This window comes from Electrona antarctica (genome assembly GCF_951216825.1).
Source record: "Electrona antarctica genome assembly, chromosome: 12".
NCBI lineage: Eukaryota > Metazoa > Chordata > Actinopteri > Myctophiformes > Myctophidae > Electrona > Electrona antarctica.
In genome coordinates, this window is record NC_136793.1 from 20,056,379 (window position 1) to 20,078,718 (window position 22,340).

General features: G+C 41.5%; 1 protein-coding gene across 1 annotated transcript in view; it reads left to right on the plus strand.

Moving 5' to 3' along the window:
* Positions 1-22,340, plus strand: part of slc4a4a (solute carrier family 4 member 4a) — a 94,072-nt gene that overhangs the window by 13,221 nt on the left and 58,511 nt on the right. The window contains exons 3-4 of the mRNA XM_079517186.1: positions 13,184-13,319; positions 19,620-19,780. Of these exons, the coding sequence (XP_079373312.1) occupies positions 13,184-13,319; positions 19,620-19,780 (297 nt within the window). The remainder of the gene's footprint in view (positions 1-13,183; positions 13,320-19,619; positions 19,781-22,340) is intronic.

Consider the following 22,340-nt stretch of genomic DNA (forward strand, 5'->3'; position numbering starts at 1 on the left):
GGTTGAGGTAATAGACACCTTACAAATCAGGGTTTGATGATGGCCTCGGTTGTATTTCTCCATTCATGGAAAACAGTGCTTCTGTTGGCACCATATTTTATTTACAGTCCACACTGAGACACTGCGGTCCATAGGGGTAACGTAGTGTAAATGCTGTTGATGTTATGTAAAAGATTGTCATGGAAAAGCAATGGTGTTAATGGAGTGCACGGCGTGCACCAAAGAACTGTAATTACAACACAAACAGGAAAACATACACTGTTAGGGATGGGCGATATGGAAAAATATAATATCACGATATTTCCTCAAGCAGTATCACGATACACGATATTATCACGATATTATTTCATGCGAAAAGAAAAATAAATAAAAGAAAAAGGAGTAAGAGAACATTTAGACCAAAATACTTGTTTTTTGTGAATGAAACCGGCATTCTACAGAAGTCTAAATTAAGGTATAGAACTGCAAATCATAGAATGTGCATTCACTGTATCACAACATGTAAGATATTTGTGAAAAGGCATATCGTGGAGATATTGTATCGTCTCGACGATAACCCTGTATAATTTACTGACCGGGGTTTGTTTGCTTTTATCATGTGGGACAGGGTTCCTTTATGTCATCACTCAAGTCATCAGTTAGTGAAACCTCCTGGATTGGAAACCAAACATCTGTCACTCACTCAAATGGGAATCACCCCCCCCCCCCTTGTCCAAGAGAGACATTAGGCTTTAGGCTGAATATTAGGGATTCAGGCAGGGCCGAGCCCCCAATGTGACCACATAACACTGGTCTCTGGCACTGGAAACCAATCAGCCACCGATCAAGGACAGATTAAGGCTTCTGGGCGTCAGGCAGGGCTATTCTGTCACATAACGTCACTGTCGGTTTCTATGGTGAGGTAGGGCAGTCATTACACACGCACACACACACACACACACACACACACACACACACACACACACACACACACACACACACACACACACACACACACACACACACACAATATAATATAATGTATTATTATTAATTCTTTTTGGCTTTTGTGCCTTTATTGATAGTTACAGTGAAGAGGGAGACAGGCAGCAAAGGCCAGAGCCTATATGTGGCATGTGCCTGGACCACTAGGCCAGCGGGCGCCCCGATATAATGTATTACTGTCAGGAGAGCAAACCCTTTGTCTTTTTTCTTCTTTGATTCTTTAAACAGAATAGCAATGACACCAACCATGTTAAAGGACAACTTTGTTTTTGTTTTTTTAACCAAGGTTCATGTTTTAGGTTGTTATTAGAGAAAGTAAATGAGTGTTCATTTTTTTCATTTGCTGCTTTCTTTAATTGTAACGATTTTAGCGGGATTTTAAGTGGCTAAATATGTATTTTTTGATGAAATTTGACGGTACCTCGGGAAATTACATCTGGCCACAAAAGATCACAGGATCTATTTAATGTGAAGAGGGAGGTGACAAACTGACATATTGAGCCTATGACACACAATATGGCCCCCTAGTAGTCAGTTGTTCGTTCAGACACATGGAAAACAACTACTGTGGCCAGATGTAATTTCCTGGGGTCTAGTAGGACAGTACTATAGTAAGTAATAATAAAGAAATCACCATAAAACTTTGTAATATATATATATATATTTACTTTAGCCACTTGTTCGAATGCCCCTGCCCCCTGTCAAAAATAGCTAAAATCGTTAAAACGAAAGAAAGTAACAAAAAAAACCACTCATCTTTTACTTTCTCTAATAACAATGTAAAACATCAACCTTGGTTGAAAAAACCCAAAGTTGTCCTTAAAAAGCTCCATAAAATCAAACTAAAGGTTTAGGTTTAACTCCAGCAGAGGCAACAAGCCCCCTGTGAATAGGCCAGAGGCAAGCCAGAGGTCTGTCTGAGAGCAGCTGCAGTGTGAGGAGCCTGGCACGCAAGCATGTACTGTACCTTCTTTCTGTTGTTCTCTGCCCTCCTTGTCCCTCTCTCTCTGTCTGAGAAATGTGCGTGCCCCCAGGGGACGGCCTTGTCTGCTGTCTGGCCTAAAAAGATCCTCTTGTTTGGTCAGATGGACACGGCAGAGACTGCATGTCCTAACCCAGTCGTTCTCAAACATTTTTACGTCAAGGACCCCCAAATTGCCCCCAAATTTGACCATGGACCCCCCCTCTCCCCACCTGAAAAGATGATGTTCCAGGGACTTCCAGAAGAGAAGATTTGTTTTTGCTTGCAGATCGCTTATTTTTGAATAGCCTACTGTAAGTATAAAATAGTGCTTAATGGTGATGATAAACTGATTGTGATGCTATATCAACTCATTTTGCTGGGGACCGCTTGGAACCTCTTTAAGGACCTCCGGAGGTCTCTGGACCCCACTTTGAGAACCAGTTTCCTAACCCCCCCCCTTTTCTAGGTAGATTCAAAGTAGATTTTGAATATTACTTCGATAGCTATTCTTATTGTGTGTGTGTGTGTGTGTGTGTGTGTGTGTGTGTGTGTGTGTGTGTGTGTGTGTGTGTGTGTGTGTGTGTGTGTGTGTGTGTGTGTGTGTGTGTGTGTGTGTGTGTGACGTAACTAAGGTACGCTTCAAGGTAGGTATAAGGTCAATAACAGTCCTAAGGATTTAGAACAGCAGTTGTAATAGACATTAGTTAGTAGCAGTACTTGCGTGCTATGTAGGCCTACTTGTGTGCAAAGTTGGCACCGCAACAGAGTGCATTTCTAGTTACTTGCGCAAGCCAAAAAACCGTCCGAAACGGTTGAGAAATGACAGAGTTACTGTGTGGGGGTCCCCAGGGGGTCCCTCTACTGTACTGTACTGTACTGTCACTGTACTGTACTGTCACACCTGAAATCATCATATACAGTTAATATGTGTGTGTGTGTGTGTGTGTGTGTGTGTGTGTGTGTGTGTGTGTGTGTGTGTGTGTGTGTGTGTGTGTGTGTGTGTGTGTGTGTGTGTTATGCTGAGCAACAGTGATAATTGCTGGTGAAAACCAACCAAACGCTATTTTCGTGCTCGGACACAGCCAGGGACACAGCTACACACAAAGCTCCGTATAGGAGTGGTTGCACCACTCAAAAAACTAATCTTGATAACAAGAACATGAGAACAATAACCAACATATAAACGGATAGTAAACTGGACTAAAACATGGTCTAAACTCTAAATTATTACTGATCATCTTCCGGCAGTGAAAGCAGGTTATATTGACTAATGATCCTGTCATAGTTATCACTTCCACAAGGTCACTTCACCTCAAATGATGAAATGACAATGAATCATTCTCACCTCCTTTTAGAATGATGTAACCCATGTTATGGTTACCGTATCTGACTACTGAAGTGAGTCGATCAAGAAAGACTTTAGGTATAAGAGACACTGAGCGTATGTGTATGTGACATTACTACATTACATGATACTATAAGAGACACGGCGGCTGTGGCTCAGGAGGTAGAGCAGGTCGTCCAATGATCCATGTGTCAGCGGTTCGAATCCCGGCTCCTCCTGTCTACATGTCGAAGTGTCCTTGGGCAAGACACTGAACCCCAAATTGCTCCTGATGTGCTGGTTGGTACCTTGCATGGCTTCCGCCGCAATCGGTGTATGAATGGGTGAATGTAATGCACAATCTATGTAAAGCGCCTTGGATAAAAGGCGCTATATAAATTTACCATTTACCAGACACTGAGCGTATATGTATGTGACATTACTATATTAGATGATACTATAAGAGACACTGAGCGTATATGTATGTGACATACTACATTAGATGATACTATAAGAGACACTGAGCGTATATGTATGTGACATTACTATATTAGATGATACTATAAGAGACACTGAGCGTATATGTATGTGACATTACTATATTAGATGATACTATAAGAGACACTGAGCGTATATGTATGTGACATTACTACATTAGATGATACTATAAGAGACACTGAGCGTATATGTATGTGACATTACTACATTAGATGATACTATAAGAGACACTGTGAGCGTATATGTATGTGACATTACTACATTAGATGATACTATAAGAGACACTGAGCGTATATGTATGTGACATTACTACATTAGATGATACTATAAGAGACACTGAGCGTATATGTATGTGACATTACTACATTAGATGATACTATAAGAGACACTGAGCGTATATGTATGTGACATTACTACATTAGATGATACTATAAGAGACACTGTGAGCGTATATGTATGTGACATTACTACATTAGATGATACTATAAGAGACACTGTGAGCGTATATGTATGTGACATTACTACATTAGATGATACTATAGACTTTAGGTATACGAGACACTGAGCGTATACAGGGTGACCAGATGTCCCTCTTTGCGTGGGACAGTCCCTCATTTCCAAGACTTTTCAGGCGTCCCACAAATTGAGACCCTGTCCCACATTGTGACTGGCAGGCAATTGCATCAGTGTTCAAAATGCCCTAATAAAATAGCATAAAAATAAAGCATGATTTTAAAACAAAATGTGAGACACCAGAGGAGTTTATCAATGATAGCCAATGGTCGAATACCTGTATGACATCAAGGCATTTAATAGCAACTCAAGTAGTAAGTTGCTAACCCGGTACTCCAGTATGGCTTGTGTGGGACAAGTGGGATGGGGGGACGGGGTCAAGTGAAGCGATACGTCTGTCCCTCAAATGAACAGTTTGGATCTGGTCACCCTAAGCGTATATGTATGTGACATTACTACATTAGATGATACTATACTCTTGCATGATGCAGGGCTTTATGTTTTAATATGTTTGTTATTTCCCTGTGGACATTTGAAGGAAATGAAACCCTGATAAATTGAGCTATGGGATGTTTTAATATCAATCTCCCTCTGGGGTATTACCACTTCATTACAAATGTCAACATAGGATCTAAATGTGTACGCACAGCCATATTTTGAATATTCATATTTTCACAAACTTCAATAGCCCTGTTCCTTCATTTTCATGGCTGGTGGGGATGTTTTATCCCTGTAGTTGGCCAGACTGAACTTCCTTTTGGGAAATGTAGACTTAAATGTAGAATTAATTAAAAACATGTTAACAATGATTAACCCTGGCATCCCTATTTTCAAAACTTTAAAAAAAATTGTCAAAACGTTGTTTTCAGCCAAGAAGCACCCTTCTGGCATTTGGCCCATCCTACCTGAAAGCTCCCAGACCTGTACCCCCACCCTGGCCCTGATACTGCCAGGCCGCCTCCCAGCTGTCCCAATCACCATCGAGTGTAATCTATGATACTGATCATGTATCTAGCATGTATTTTTGAGCCCCTCCTATACACAATCATCATATACAGTTAATATGTGTGTGTGTGTGTGTGTGTGTGTGTGTGTGTGTGTGTGTGTGTGTGTGTGTGTGTGTGTGTGTGTGTGTGTGTGTGTGTGTGTGTGTGTTATGCTGAGCAACAGTGATAATTGGTGGTGAAAACCAACCAAACGCTATTTTCGTGCTCGGACACAGCCAGGGACCCAGGGACACAGCTACACACAAAGCTCCGTATAGGAGTGGTTGCACCACTCAAAAAACTAATCTTGATAACAAGAACATGACCTGTGGACCTGTACCCCCACCCTGGCCCTGATACTGCCAGGCCGCCTCCCAGCTGTCCCAATCACCATCGAGTGTAATCTATGATACTGATCATGTATCTAGCATGTATTTTTGAGCCCCTCCTATACACAGGTTTAATGTTTGTCTTTAGTTCAATGTTTGTTTTGTAAACGCCATTGACAATGAAGGGAAAATTTACATCATAATGCACTTCATTACGTCATATTGTCTCTTTATTGTTAATGGCGTTTAATGTTTGTGTTGGCACCGTTTGTTTTACATCACCATTACATCACCTAATCAACATGAGTTAGACTTTAATATATTTGCGCCCCTCACTTCACACGGGTGTGATTTTCATTCCTGTGATTAGAGAATTAGTTATGAAGGCAATGTTTTTGAATCAATGACTCAATCACTCATTGCTCATAATAAAAAAAACCTTCGCATTAAGGCTGTGTAGAGTTGGCCATGAGGCAGATACTGTAGATGCCAACCCTGACCTTTGTTGATGGTGATTGAGAAAACATGACAGAATCTAGGTATAAAGGTCCCAAGCTAAACTGGCAGCTAAGTGTTGGTGATGTGCTGAGCTGTTTTAAGCACCTGCTGTAGAGCCTTGGTTGGCAGTTGTGAATAGATCATCTTACATACTAAGCAGTTAGCCATTGTCTTTTTTTTCCTTTCTTCTTCTTCGTCTTTTTTTTTTCTTTTCTTTTTTACAAACTGAACCCTGCCTATAACCATCAGTCTCCTCTCTAGACTTGGACATAATGGACCCAATGACGGCTCCATTGGGCCGTCAGCAGTTGAAGTAATGCTTCCTTTGAAGGTACTGAAAGATGCTTGACTCCCCGCGTCCCTGTTGCACTGCATTCGTCCAAACTAACACAATTGTTTTGCTACCATCCAATACTGGAGGGCTGACATGTGGTTCACTAGAGAAAGAATAGAACTGGCACATCTACTGGATGGCAGGTGCAGGACCAACAGTGGAGAAGGCAATATAAAAAAATAGAAGTCCGCACACTGTAACTTTGTAAAGCTCCTAGTCAAGGCGTAACTGGGAGCCTTACAAAGTTAGGGCTGATTCATACTCCTATTTTACCGCTGTTTCGGCGCTGTAGTGCCGAAATGATTTCGGCTCGTCAGAAAATTTCAGTAGCACCGAAGAGCCGACTTTAGGACGGTACCCGCCCCCCCGAACCTCAAATGACGTCACATTGTAGGCTCTACAGAGCCGAACCGACTTTTATTCGGCTCTAAAATAAGAGTATGAATCGGCCCTTACAGTGTGCAGACTTCAATTTTTTACATGTTTTATACTGACATGCGGTTCAACCACATTTAAATTAACCACTTAAACCAGAGCCCCACAGGTCTCTATATATTCTATTAAATAACATCAACAACATCAGAACGTCAAAGCTCCTGCTCCTGCTCGTCTCCCCCAACTTTACTAACAGTTAAGAGGAATAAAGTTTTCAATCATATTCATCTGCATAGGTTATGATCAATTGAAAAATAGGATGTGAAAACATCAGAGCAATATTTACCAACCCTTGATGTTTATGCTTCCATGCTCAGCCACGAACTTTCCAAGTGACAGTCAAACAGATGATTCTAACCTACTATATCCGTGTCAGATCAGTCAGTGGATTGGGCACCTTGGCTGGTAATCCAGTCTGGCAGTGTGCCGCGGGTTCGACTCCCGATCCCGACGGCCTTAACTGCATGTCTTTCCCCCATCTCTCTCCCCATTTCCTATCAGCGTACTGTCTGTCCCTCCATAAAATAAGGCTATATTTTCGTTGTGAACATGTCACAGGTCATCACATCTGACACAAATGCACCCACGCTCCCTGTGGAGCAGGTAAGATAAGCACAACGCTGATGGCAGCGTAATGTAGCTCTGGTAGGGATCTCTAACGTTAGGCTGCTCATATTGGATTAGAAGGTCAGTCCTGACAGATAGTCGGAACAACAACACTCAGTTGGGACATGATGAAAAACACTAACATGTCGTGAAGGGGTGGCTAATTCATGTCAACTGACATTTGCATTGAGAGTTCTGCAGCTTTTAACCACTTGAGCCACCACCTTTTTTTAAATGCTTGAACTTATTTTTGTTGTTGCCTATAATGACATGTCCAAAATAGGGGTTTGATGTGATCATTGCATTCAGACCACCTGACCTGGTGTGACCACACCATGGCCCTCAGGTGCTACACTCGTCGCTGGCTGTATAGCATTCTCAACTCTTGTTTGCAACTCTTGGAAGGCTTGCCCCTATCAGCTATCATAACAAATCTCCAGAGCTACATTGTCCTGGCATAAATACTGTGCTCTCAGTGAGTCCTCCTCAGGGGGTCACTCTGCATTCAACCCTAAGTTCTGCTCCCTCCCCACGGCACTGTGCACTGGCTGTCCTGCATACTGAATGTCATGGACAAACATTGTCTGTTGTTGTGTTCCTCCCATTGCGTTGAATTAGATGGTGTAGAGTTGCACTGTCACTGTGTGTACAGTGGTGAACAAAAAATCCTGCAATTAGATGCCATGGAGCTTGTTCATCTTCTTCTTCTTTTCTTCTTTTTTCCCTTTTGTTTTCTTATAGTGCAGCGTAATTTAACAACAACAAAAAATGGTCGGAGGAGACAGAAGGTATTTTGTGTAGGATGCATGTCAAGAGTGGGACTAAACAGGCCTTTAGTGGCAGCCAGTCCCACTGAGCTTTCTGCCGGGCAGCGGGCATTCTTCCTTCGTCCCCCTATCCCATGAGCCTCCGCTGCTCGGACAAAGTCCCCTTTGTGCGCCCATGGCTCTTGGCTAGAGCTCACAGAGCTTTGAAATTGCATTTGAACGACGGGATTTTCATTTCCATCCCTCCTTCTCGCGCCTGCTCACCCCCTCTTTGCTTTCACTGTGCTCCGTAGTCCGGACCCCGACTCCACCCCCCTCCCCTTAGCAACTGTTCCACTGAATCGACACTGCCACTTGATAGCACCTTGGTCTTTGGATAGAAGATGGCACAGGAATACTGTTTGGTCTCAAGGACAAATGGTTTACAACGGTGTTGATAAAATCAAATCTAAGAATTCAAAAAAATTAAGCAAGTCATAAAACGCTCTTCAATTCAGAATCTATAAACATTTGTATTGCTTTTTATTTTGTTACTGGGTCAGAAAGGATGTCAAGAGTTCACACACATTGTTTCTACATTATGTCCTGAGGCAGTTTAACCACTTAAACCCTAATTGACCGGGGGTCCCCCAAGGGTCTATACTTGACTCCTTCCTTTATTGCCTCCACACCATCTCCTAACCAAAAATGGCAGATCTACAAGTGTGTGAGCTTGTAGATCTGCTATTTTCTCAGAGTGTTCGCTTGTTACGACATGCTCAGAATAAGGATGCTAGGGTTCATGCAGTTAATGAATAACTGTAATGACTCAACTGTAATAACAGCATGACCAAAACTCTAATCTGTGCCACGCCCCTTCTCAGCCACTCCTGTGACAGTGTGGTCACTTGTACTGTACTTTATGTGTTTCTGTACTTTTGCATTCAAATGATCTTTGCCACGCGTGTTCTGCTAAAATGTCAGCTTTCTTGTCTGGCTCTTACTTGACCCTGGCGCTTCTCTATTTAATACATGCTTACATACGTATGTTGTATTTATGTTTTATAGTATCACAATTGAACAATAATTAGAAATGTATATTAACCCTAACATCCGTATTTTAGAGGATTTTCCCTTTTGTATTTAAAAAAACAAATGAATAGAAAATCTATAAGCTACGATGAATTGTGAGCATTTTCCGAAATAATCACTATTTTCGCTATTCTTCCTATTTGTTGTACAATGACGTAAAGTAGGTTATATTGGGCTTCAAAGGTTTAGAAAATGCTCCTCCGTCTTTTTCAAAAAGAAAATATTCGTCTATAATGACATGCCCAAAATAGAGATGCCAGGTTGAAAGTGGTTAAGCTTCTGTACTGTTTACTGTACTTGCTATAAAGTACTCTGGATAGGAGAGTCAGCTAAATGTGTGACATGTACATGCACTGTATATGTAAATTATTGTACTCCGGGCATTATTTAACACAGAGTGCTTGCAGCTAGTTACAGCTTGCGGTCATTGCTGTGTCCAAGCATTTAATTTGTCGTGCACCTAGCAATCTCACGGCTACTCATCTAGCTTGCACCTGCAGTGCTATAAGCCCTCACCTCATTTACTATGTGCTGACTGACTGAGTGAATGGCTAAACACGGCAGTTAATGTAATGTTACAGGGCAATAATTATGCTTGGTAGCTAAAGACAAGTTTACATAGCGATCTAAATGGCTCTTCTGAAGTCAACAATGTCAGGCATTGTAGACGCACTTGTTGTGTGCGCCACAGGACGTGCGTGCAGCAGATTTTTCTAACATCAGATTCATTGTGACATGTGCATGCGTGAGCACACATGCGCACGCACACACACACACACACACACACACACACACACACACACACACACACACACACACACACACACACACACACACACACACACACACACACACACACACACACACACACACACACACACGTTTGCACAGACACAGACACACATCAAAGCTGTAACAAGTATTTGACTAATATGCACATTTTATACATTAACCAGATGGCAGACAATAAGAAATATCACTTACAGGTACAATATAGTGTCGCCTATAGCGTTCTGTGATTGACAATCTATGTTAGGCAATTTGTTCCAATGTGGCGTGCATGGTATGACAACAAGAAATACATTGTGACTACTCATTGTGTGTGTGTGTGTGTGTGTGTGTGTGTGTGTGTGTGTGTGTGTGTGTGTGTGTGTGTGTGTGTGTGTGTGTGTGTGTGTGTGTGTGTGTGTGTGTGTGTGTGTGTGTGTGTGTGAGTGCATATACAGTATATAATTAACGGAATGTCTGTCTGTCTGTCTGTCTGTCTGTCTGTCTGTCTGTCTGTCTGTCTGTCTGTCTGTCTGTCTGTCTGTCTGTCTGTCTGTCTGTCTGTCTGGCTGGCTGGCTGGCTGTCTGGCTATCTGTCTGTCTGTCTGTCTGTCTGTCTGTCTGTCTGTCTGTCTGTCTGTCTGTCTGTCTGTCTGTCTGTCTGTCTGTCTGTCTGGCTGGCTGTCTGTCTGTCTGAAACACTGTCGCTGCTCCTCACATTGACCATTATATTATGGAGGTCTTAACGAAGCCCTTTTTTCAATTTAACAAATTTAACGCTGTTAATTGAATTTATTAGTGAATACATTTTCTCCATAGACTTAATGGGAAAATGTGAAAACTCACATTCAGATATTTTTCTCACAGAAACCGTAAGGGCTACAGTTACAATTATAACTCTTATAACTCTTGAACTGTAGGTCGTAAAATCAAAAATGATCTTTCCCTGGATTCTGTCATGACGCATCTCTCCATATAGACCACGCCCATTTGCGTCAGGATAGATTTTCCGACATTTTGAATTTTGAATGAATTGATACACATTATCTCTGGACCTATCCGATTAAAACACCACAGGCAGAATTTTGATAGTCTGTATCGTTCAGCCCTAATCGGCTCCCAAAGTTAGTGGGAGGGGCCTATTTTTAAAAAAAGCCACAAATCACGAACAGAATGTCCAATCCACCCACATTTTAATCACATGTTGAGTTTTTTTTGTTGTTGCAAAAACATGTTTTTTTCCTAATTACTTACACATGATCACAGGGGTGACTTGACTAGCTAATTCAGTGGGAGGGGCCTATATTTCCGAAGGCGTCTGTGCCTTCGAGCCAGCGAAATTGCAAAGTGTGACTTTGCAATTTCTCTCCATCATTTAGCTGGAGACCACCTGGAACCCCCTCAAGGACCACTGGTGGTCCTCGGACCACTGGTTGAAAACCACTGCCTACCACCCTAGCGTCAGTGGTGGGCGAAGTATTCTGCTTTTTTACTTGAGTAAAAGTAGCAATACATAATCATGTAAAGTCAGGTCAAGATTTATTAATGGCATTTTATGCAATACAATAACCTCCTTAGAACACCATTCAGTGGATTCAGGAATTCTGAGATCTGAGTTCATACAATGAACTGGCTCTTGGTGTCATTGTGCATGTTATGCAACCAACTGTGACTGTGCACGACCGGTGGGTGGTGACGTCATCCGTGGCTGGCTATGGGCCGCTACTGTGGAGGAATCTGATTCATGTCCTGAAATGGGGGTGACGATACGATGGTCCTGAGCACACATTTCATCAAACCAAACGACATTTCAGAAAACAAGACAATTCACAAAACAACAGTTCAATTAACATGACATTTGAGAAAACATAACCTTTCACAAAACAAAACATTTCAGAAAATACAACATTTGAGAAAACATGGCATTTGGGAAAACCCGACATTTGGAAAGCACAAGGTCATTTCAGATGACAGAAGGGGTAGGACAATAGTTCTTGTTTGTGATTGAACAGAACCCAAGTCAATTCAATGGATTCAATGAATGCTGTGATTGGTTGGGCTCCTCTGTCCAATCACAAACATGTTTTACTATGTCCATGGTCATACGTTATACACTGGAGCTCACATTTCGTACTATATTTTGTTTTAACATATTTGTCAGATAAAGAGACACTTATACTTACAGGATACTGTATCTATTATCAAATAATCGTGATCCTTCAAACAAACACCTTCAATTAATTTCAACAAAATGTATTTAATTCCTGCACAGTGTGAAAATGCACCCAGTACTCAGAGTGCGGTTCCTCTAATGATGTAGTGTGGCTGGCGGTATGAGCATTTGTTCTGTGGTTGTTTGCTATGTGCGATGATTTACTGTACTGCAGTACTGTACACATATTTGTGTTAATTATATATCAGCCCCTTTGAATGTTGGAATGGCTCCTTTTTTCCCTGTAAGAGCACTGATGCTTGTATAAGTATTCAAATGAGAAGACAAGGGGAAGGAAAGCAAAGCCTGGCTTGTAAAGAATAGGGCAGTTTGTGAAGCATTTCCTAATTGTTAATGAGGGGCTCCAGGGCAGCATGCCAAGGTTTGGAGGGCCAATGGGAGGAGGCCTGTTTGAACAGTGTGGTGTGGGGGGGTGAATGGGCTTGTAGTGGGGACACTGTCACCCCTAAACCCCCTCGGACCCCCTTCTACCTGGCTCTCAGAGCGCTGGAGCGGCTAACTGAGAGTGGCCGACGGGTTGTTGCTGGTGAGCTTGTGTTGCTTACCAGCTGTTATCTACACACCCACCTCTCGAGTGAAGACCACCCGAGATTCATAGTTGGGGGGGTCAGCGAGTGGTGAAGATGTCAAACAACAACAACAACGAAGAGGGGAAGGAAGAGAAGGAAGAGAAGCAAGAGGACGTGGTGGACGACAGGGGGAAAGAGGAGTCGCTGGAGGGGGTGAAGATCCCACCACCGCCCCCTCCTCCCGTGTCTGCCCCTGAGGGCAAGAAGGAGGAAGAGGTGAAGCCCTCGTCGCCCGAGCCCTTGCCCAATGGGCACCAGCAGTGTCAACCTCCTGTGAACCGCAGCGTTTTCCTTCTGTCCGCAGTCTCACCGGCGGCCGAGAGGATCCGCTTCATCCTTGGGGAGGACGATGATGGCCCGGCGCCCCCGCAGCTCTTCACCGAGCTGGACGAGCTGCTGTCAGTGGACGGACAGGAGATGGAGTGGAAGGAGACGGCCAGGTAAGAGCTTCAACACACACCGTTCACTGTACGTACAAAGTCACTCACTCATACAGGTGCCAGCATTGAAGTGTTGGTGAGACATGTTCAGTAATAGGCTACAATATACAACAAGATAAAATAGTGATATACTACTGGAAAAAAGACGATAAAATAAAATTAAGGTAGTTTTAACCTTATTTTTATTTTTATTCTTTTTTTAACAAGACACACACTCTAACCCTCTTTTATAACAACAATAACAATAATAATAATAATAATAATAATAATAATAATAATAAGGGTAATAATAGTAATAATAATAATAATAATAATAATTTCACTTTGAAGAGTTCATCTGCTGTACAATAGAATGTCACATCAAAAGAGGAGAACGCTGTCAAAACAAAGATGGCATGTCTGTCCTGTGTATTGCAATGTGGGATGAAGCAGGATGGGACGGCCTGGGAGGAGGGAGATGGTTGTTTATGCACCATTAGTACTGAATGAATGAATGACTGACTGACTGACTGAATGGACCTCTCTACAGGGGGGGAAATGGGGGGGGGGCTGTTTAACCATTTGACCATTGGTTTTCAACCCTTTTCATCTCAAGACCCATTATTTATTCTGCATTTGAGCCACGGACCACCATTTCATGACATCAAGCCAAACATTCAGAACCAAAACAAAATATATTTTTTAATCATTGGATAAGATTTTGGCGTATTGATTTCGTACCATAGGAGAGATAACCATTCTCCTACATTCTCCAATTGTCTAGACTTCTTGTAAATTGTAATGTAGATGTTTTACAATAATTTAACTCTTGAGAGCGTAACATGAAACCAAATGGACCCGTGGTTACCAACTCTCCATCATTTAGCTGGGGACCACCTGGAACCCCCTCAAGGACCACTATGGTGGTCCTCAGACCACTGGTTGAAAACCACTGCCTTAGACCCTAGCGTCAGTGGTGGGCGAAGTATTATGCTTTTTTACTTAAAGGGGCATTCCACTCATTTTCAACATTTTACTATGTCATTAATATACCTTAGAGCTGTTGTGTGAAAATAATAAAAAACGTCCCCCCCATTCTGTGTTTCCTAGAACTGGAGATCTGATTTTTTTTCCCATACTTACAGTTCTAGGAAACACAGAATGGGGGGACTTTTTTATTATTTCCACACAACAGCTCTAAGGTATATTAATGACATAGTAAAATGTTGAAAATGAGTGGAATGCCCCTTTAAGTAAAAGTCCAGTAAAAGTCCTGTATTCAAAATATTGTCATCAAAATGTATTTGTCTTTTTATGACCTTGATGGGAGGTTAACATGTCAGTTACAATAAAACGTACAGTACATAATATATGTTTATTTACTGTCAAAAAAGTGTGTTAAAAAAAGGTTCCAAAAGTAAAAGAATGCAGAATGTTCCATTTCACACGTTTTTTCAAGTTTGCAAAGTTTGTCAAAATCTTCCACAAATAGCAGATCTGCGACGAGCTGTGAGCTTGTAGATCAGTTATTTTTTTCGAATAGCTAAAGTATAAAATAGGGCTTAACCTCTTGAGCCCCATTGCCCCCGCCGGCGGGGGCAGCGGCTGTCCACCTCTGAACAGCGCTCCCAATTGGTCTCCGGTTCCAACTCCGGTTCCAAATGTTTTTTGTAATAATAATCTATTATGCAAAGTAGCTAGTACAGTAACTAAAGTTTTCGAATTATTGTAGTGGAGTCAAAAGTAGAATAGGCCCAGTATGAATATTGAAAAATGGACATACCAGTACTCAAGTAAAGTAAAAGTACCTAAAAATGTTACTAAAGTAAATGAGTAAATGCACTTTTAGTTATTTTCCACCACTGCCATATAGCCTCCCTATTCTGAGGCTAATATTCAGAGAACATAGCAGATCTACAAGCTTGTGACTCGTTGTGCGTTTGTAGATCGGCAGTGAAGATACGTTGAGCATAAACAGGAGGGGGCTTAGTATCAGCCCGCTCCTTTTGTTTTACTATAAACGTCACGATTTGATGTGTTGTGAGCTTGTAGATCTGTTATTTTCTCTATTTTGGTAGAGCATTAATTGGACATACTATATAATGAGTACTATAATGAGTACTTGAAGTATAGTTTGAGGCCAGGACTTTTTTCTTGTAAGAAGGTTTGTGGTATTGCCAAAACTTTTTTTACCACCACTTCACCATCGCTCACACTCCTGCCGTTCACTTGAACCGTCTGGATGAACATAAACAGTGCGGTCATTAAGCTGCTACAAATGAAAGTCACGACAACAAGCCTACAGTAGATCATGCTGACAGACAAGTGAGTTGTAGGTTAATCCCTCCCACATCCTGTTAACTGGGAATCGACCAACCTGTGGGCCAGGGCCCACTGTGGTGGCCGCGAGGGTATTGCAAGTGGGCCCCCGGATAATTGGCAATGATAATAATTATACTCATAATTATTGATAATAAAATTGTGTGATTAATACCAATACAACACATTGAGGCCGAGAAGACTGAAACAACAGAGCTGCTTAATACGACACAGTTGAGAAACAGGATGTTAAACTATTAATCTGGTGTCAGTGAGGTCAGATGTAGAGTTGCTGGCTGGCTCCATATATGCAGATGTAGGTGATGATCCAGTCTTCTCCATGTATGGCTATCCAGTGTTTGATGAGGTCAGTGTCGTGATCTTCATATATGGAACTCCAGGTATGGAGATCCATGTGTTGTACCAACTTGGTTCATTTGCAAGTCTGAGTTGCGTCGCAGCAACCACAGTGGTTATCATGAGACTGTCACAATATGGTCATGTAATATATTGATGTCACGAGGTGACTCACGACATTCCCATATATGGGCTTAATATTGATGACATCAGGGATCTCCATATATGGTCACAAGGCGTGACCTCACAAGGCGTAATGGACTGGCAACCATATATGGAGACGAATCCGACCGAACGACTGACGGGTTTTGCAAGTTTTCATAGTAAGGAAGTGATACCAATAGTGATACCAATAAATAATTACTTAAAGTATATATTAGGTTAGTTCCATTGATCCAAGGTGGAACAAAACAAAACGATTGATTGATCATAACTGAACATGTACGCAGCGCACCCAGCTGACCACTTAACACGGTAGCCGAATGGATGCCATGTTATGTGCTCAGATGGCTGGGCATGAGTGGCCGATTTTTCACGTGGGCCCTGATCCAGAAAAGGCTGATCCACTGCTGTGATATAAGACGCCAAGTTATGCTGTGTTTATCATGTATTGCGTATTTATGAGATCGTACCAAATACCAATATGAATGTCTGATTCTTAGGACGCGCATAAACTGTTAAGTGCCATAATACTTGAGCGAAACCGTACCTTGGTTTTATACTGCATCAAATATTTCACTTCCTACTATATTTTTTTCAGAAAAGTTTCAACGCTTCAAATGCTTTAAAATCGTTAGTTGATAATAGTTGATAGTATATTCCATTCCAGTGTTTCTCAAATGAGGTACATTTAACCCTAGTGTGAGAGTGGGAAATAAATACATAAATAAATGTTTTCACTTTCATTTTAATGTAACAACATTGACAGAATTTGTGTGAAATGCTGATCTGTGAAATGTTAATCAAATTAATTCAAAAACCTGTTATAGAATAGAAAGCAATATGCATTTTCCATGATGCTGTTTTATTTTGATTGCAACTCTTTACCTCCATTTGTAATGATGAATTAAGTATAGTAGAATATGCTATCTACTGTATGGGTTTCTCTTGCAGTTTTGAGAGGCTATAGGGAAAGTGGGTACTGAAGCCAAAAAATGCTTGAGAACCACTTGACTATTCATAAATCAATTTGAATGTCAAACTTAACCCACTATCCTGTTCATGAACTGCTGAGACATGGGACTCTTGGATTCAAGTATGAATAAAACATTTCGCGATTGCATGGTGGTGCTGGCTCTCTGCCAAATGGACTCTCTTTGCTGCCAATATGGCCAAAGAAAACCCATGGCTTAGCAAGAACAAGGCTTGTGAATGACACACTGAGGCAGTGAGTCATTCACAAGCCTTGTTCTTGCTCTTACTGTGCAGAAACATGATTATGTGCCATGTTCTGGACTTCTGTGAGAATCTATACTGTATTCCAGATGTCAAAATAGGCAAAACATTTTCAACCTTTCAATAAGAAGAACAATTAATGAATAAGCACTAGGAAAATGTTCTGGCCCAATGTTGCATTAGAATACTGATAAACATTTGATAAAACAATTTTTTTGTTTAGAATTAGAGGAGGACACTTTTGGAGCATATCTTACACCTTATTGACCACCTCCTTTCCAATGTTTTTTGGTGATCACCCATAGCTGTCAAGTTTGAGTAGCTAGTTTCTTTTTTCTAAACACAAAATACTCAATCACAGTAGGCCTACTAAGAGCGTAGATAAATACTTTATCGAATAAGTGAAATTGGTCAGTCAAATAGTATAGGGTACTTGCTTATGCTTTTTAGTATAGGGTACTTGCTTATGCTTTTACAAATTCTCAAGAAATCAAAAGTGCATGCGAACATTTTCAAAAATAATGAAAATAGCTGTCACATCACAGATGTGACAGGTGAAATTGGTGTTTGTGCATAGTTCATGTGCATAGTTCATGTGCATAGTTCATGTGCATAGTTCTTATCGTATCTTCTTATAGTTCTTATCGTATCTTTTCTTTTCATAGAAAAGAAAGGGAAGAAGAAGGGAGGGGGGACAAGGAGACTAAGAAAAATAAATAAAGCTCACAACATTTTGACATTTTGTGAGCTAGATGGGCGTTTACTAGTTTCACAATTTTTGAAATAGAGCTTAATTGATTGTTTGCTTAATAATCAATTGTTTGTAAGTTTGGGTGTCGAGGGTCCCTTCCTAGAAATGTAAGAGTCAAAAGTACAATATTTATCTTTGAAATATAGTGGAGTGAATGTCATAAATTTCCATGTTACTGTCCAGCACCTCAGTCGTAGTAGGGATTAATCCACCTGCAGTACAGTAGTCAACACTTGATCTCCTCTCAGCGTAAGCCTGTCGAGGATCCTGGGTTAATAATGTCAAAGCTGTACTGTAGGTCAGTGGTTGTCAAACAGTGTGCCATGAGATAAGTCAGGTAGTGCATTGGGATGTTGTGACCACTGCACATTATTATTGCAATATATACAACTTTACAAAAAAGCCTAGGCCAGCGGTCCGGGCCAGCCCATTTGTCTGTTTGTTTGTTTCTTCTTCTTCTTCTTCTTCTTCTTCTTCTTCTTCCGCCAAAAATAGCAGTTCTGGCTTAACCGTGCAGTCATTTTTCGCCAAACTTGGCAATATGGTAGAGGGCCATGCCAAACATTGAGGAAGTATAGTAAAATACGCACATCACTTTGTGGAGGTGCTGGGTTCGAAAAATTACATGTGAAAAGAGAGGGAACCCGCACACTCGTATGCTCCAAAAGATACATTTATTGACGACGTTTCGAGCCAAGGCTCTTCATCTGGTCAAAAACTCACCAGATGAAGAGCCTTGGCTCGAAACGTCGTCAATAAATTTATCTTTTGGAGCATACGAGTGTGCGGGTTCCCTCTCTTTTCACAAACATTGAGGAAGCCCACGACCATTGGCCAAAGGGTAGTGCTATATAGCACTCAATTGAAATTGCAAACTTTGAACAGGCATAGCTCATGAACCATTTGACCGTCATACAACTTCGATACACATATGTGTCTCCTCATGCCTAACAACTTTCGTGTTCTGACTTTAGTTTTGACCTCTGACCTCTGATCACCCACCATTTTGAATTATATGAAAAACAGTTCAAATCGATCTCCTCCCGGGATCTTTGATCAAAATGCATGAAAGATTCTACACGTGAACTTTGGACCTATATCAACATCTGAAGGTTTTATGAGCCAATGAAAATGGCAGTTTTATGAAAATTCTTCTCCTGCCCCTAATACATACATGCAGAGTCAAATTGGCTAAATTGGCGCTATACTGTAGCAATCGAAAATGAAACCTTTGAACAGGCATAACTCATGCCTCGTTTGGCCAAAAGCCATGGCACTCGTTTCCATCAGCTATATTGTTGTGGCTTGTGGGTGGTCATTGTGGCTTGTTTGAAATATACTAGTGGTGCAGAAGCTTAAAAAAAGGGTTAGAACACACAAGTTGTAATGTAAACATACAATCAATCTGTAGATATACAGTATAGGTGCATATAACTTGCAGACGTGTGTACTGTACATCTCAGAGCTGACTGAATGTTAATTCTCCCTTGCTCCTCCAGGTGGATCAAGTTTGAGGAGAAGGTGGAGAAAGGTGGCGAGCGCTGGAGCAAACCTCACGTGGCCACGCTCTCCTTACACAGCCTGTTTGAGCTGAGGACATGCATAGAGAAAGGCACCATCATGCTGGACATGGAGGCAACCACCCTGCCACAGGTTGTTGGTAAGTAGTCCCATATTGGTCAATGACCAGCGCAGACATACAGTTGGGTGCCACCGATATTGTCCCTTATCATTTGACCCATTTAGGCCTGACCTCAACATTTAAAAAAATCCTTCTAAATCCTCCAGTTTTCTGAAATAAATATTTTCACGATTTTTCAAAAATAGCAGACCTACAAGCTCGTAGCGCGCCACTCGGTGGCAGATCACGCAAACCTCAGCAAAAAGAAAAGGACAATATCGATGGCCTCCAACTGTATGCACCAGCCATGATAATGTAGCTGTGATATTACCAGATACACATAGACCTAGCCCTAAATGTGTGCTAGTGAACTCAATTTGTGCCATAGTGTATATTTCAATGTGCTACATGTTTTGAAATGATCAAACAAGTTTCCTACCTAAGAAAGAAAACCTGAAGACTGGAATGTCAGCCACTGTGTATACTGGCTTTATACTGGCGTCGGTGCAGCATAGTCCAAAGCCAATGCTGTGTTTGGGATTGCAATAATTGGGTCTTATAAATAGGGTCATCAACGTGACTGTACACGGTGGAAGCATATAGGTACGTGACCCATCTTGTGGGAAAGAAATAAAATAAATATAATTTACAATTTTTACCAATGCCCAAAACTAAAGTCTTATATATAGTGGTATTGTATTGCAATAACAATGTGTCTGTCATAAAATCCCATGGCACAGCTGGACCAATGTCCCTTCATATACCCAGAGGCGTCTGGGAGAAATGCGAGGCCCTGTGCGATATGTTTTGGGGGAACAATGTGCGCGCGCGTTAGCGCACATTTTTGAATTAATTAATTCATTAATACATACTTCAGTGTATAATTCGACTGCGTTGCGCGGTCGCGCGGCCGATCTACAAGCTCACAACGCGTCGCGCTGCAACGCATTGTGAGCTTGTAGATCTGCTCTAATTCTGCAGCGCAAGCTAGCACGGCACTGCGCAGCGCAAAGGGGGACAACACAGGGCCTCGCATGCGCGAGGCCCTGTGCGGCCGCACCACTCGCACTACCCTTAAAGCGGCCCTGCATATACCTACCGCTTGAGAACCAGTGTGATGCACCAGTACACCACCACACCAGCATGCTTTTTTACTGGCTTCTTTTCAACCGCTCCCAGTCTTCCCACTAGGTCAATTAGCGGCAACAATGTGATGGCATCGGAGGTTTCGACTCTGGCCTGTGCTTATTTTAGTTCACTGTAATTGTAAAAAGAAAAATGTCTGAGCTATGATTAGCAGTAAGCTGCCCATCAGAGGAGTATAAATAGTTTAAAGCCATTTTTCCCACTGTGCAGACGTGATTCAGGTCATCATTTCAAATGCTTTAATTCTTTTCCAGGGAATTGTTTTCTGTCAGTCCTCGGAAAATAATGAATTACAGGCAGACAAAAAACCCCCAGAAAAACAATTAATAATTCTCTGGTCTAGTAAGGGTTTAGACATGCCGAGTGGGAATACCAACATAATGACGAGTCTTTCACTATATCGTAATAAGAAAGAAATCCAGGTTCACTCAGCTGTAAAACCTAAGCACACATCAACACCAAGGGGGGGATAAAAGTCTTGAGTCTGGCGCACTTTTATATTCAACGATAATCACAGCCGGCCGGGTAAATCTGCCTTTTTTATCGTCTCTAAAGTGTTGTTGATCCTGTCCAGATCAGTGGAACATTCCTTCACCATAACTCCACCATAGCAACTTTAGATTTGAAGGTGGAAAATGGAATATTTTAAATCCTTATTTTATAAAATATGTTGTGATGATCTTGAGCGTGTCATTACGTTTTATAACAGAACAGTTGTGGGCACAGCACAGTTTGATGATGGATGCATGTGATGCACAACACTCATTCTTAGGGGCTATATCTTGTGCCCCTTATCCCTAAACCTTTTTTAAATAGTAATAATATGTGTCGATGCAGATTGGCTATAACTATTTTAAAATGTTAGTTTAGGGTATATAAGAGGTAAGGGGGGTAGCGCAAGATAGGGCCCTAATTAAGCCACACTGTTGTAGCTGTTTCAAGGGACTTACAGGTATTACTTGTAATATACCTACACTACATAAGCAGTGTCTGTATAAGTAGTACAGTACATGCAGTACATGTTTAATGACAAATAAATCCTCTTGGTTCTAATTGCTACTTCATAGAAGCTATTCGTTGCACAGAGCCAGCAGAATAAGTTGGTTGTGTAGTATACTTAATCATTACCAAAGTCGTCAGATAGCATTTTCCCCTCAGAGATGTGGGTCATATCATTGTGTTTACTATAGCGCATTACATTTAAATTGAGCGCCTGCATATAGCCTGGAATTCAGTCTTGATTCACTCCGTTCCGAATACTTTTTCCCCCCCCACACTTTGCTTCTCAGTCTGGTGACTGGTCCTATTTGACCTATTTCCAAATCATTTGGAAACCAAAAATATCACCAATTATGTTGGCAAGTCAGGAAGTGGCTGGAACATTGGAAGCCTGGTCCCCCACACTGACCAATCAGAAGCCACGGCATGCTGGGTACTCGCAGATGCCCGTCCC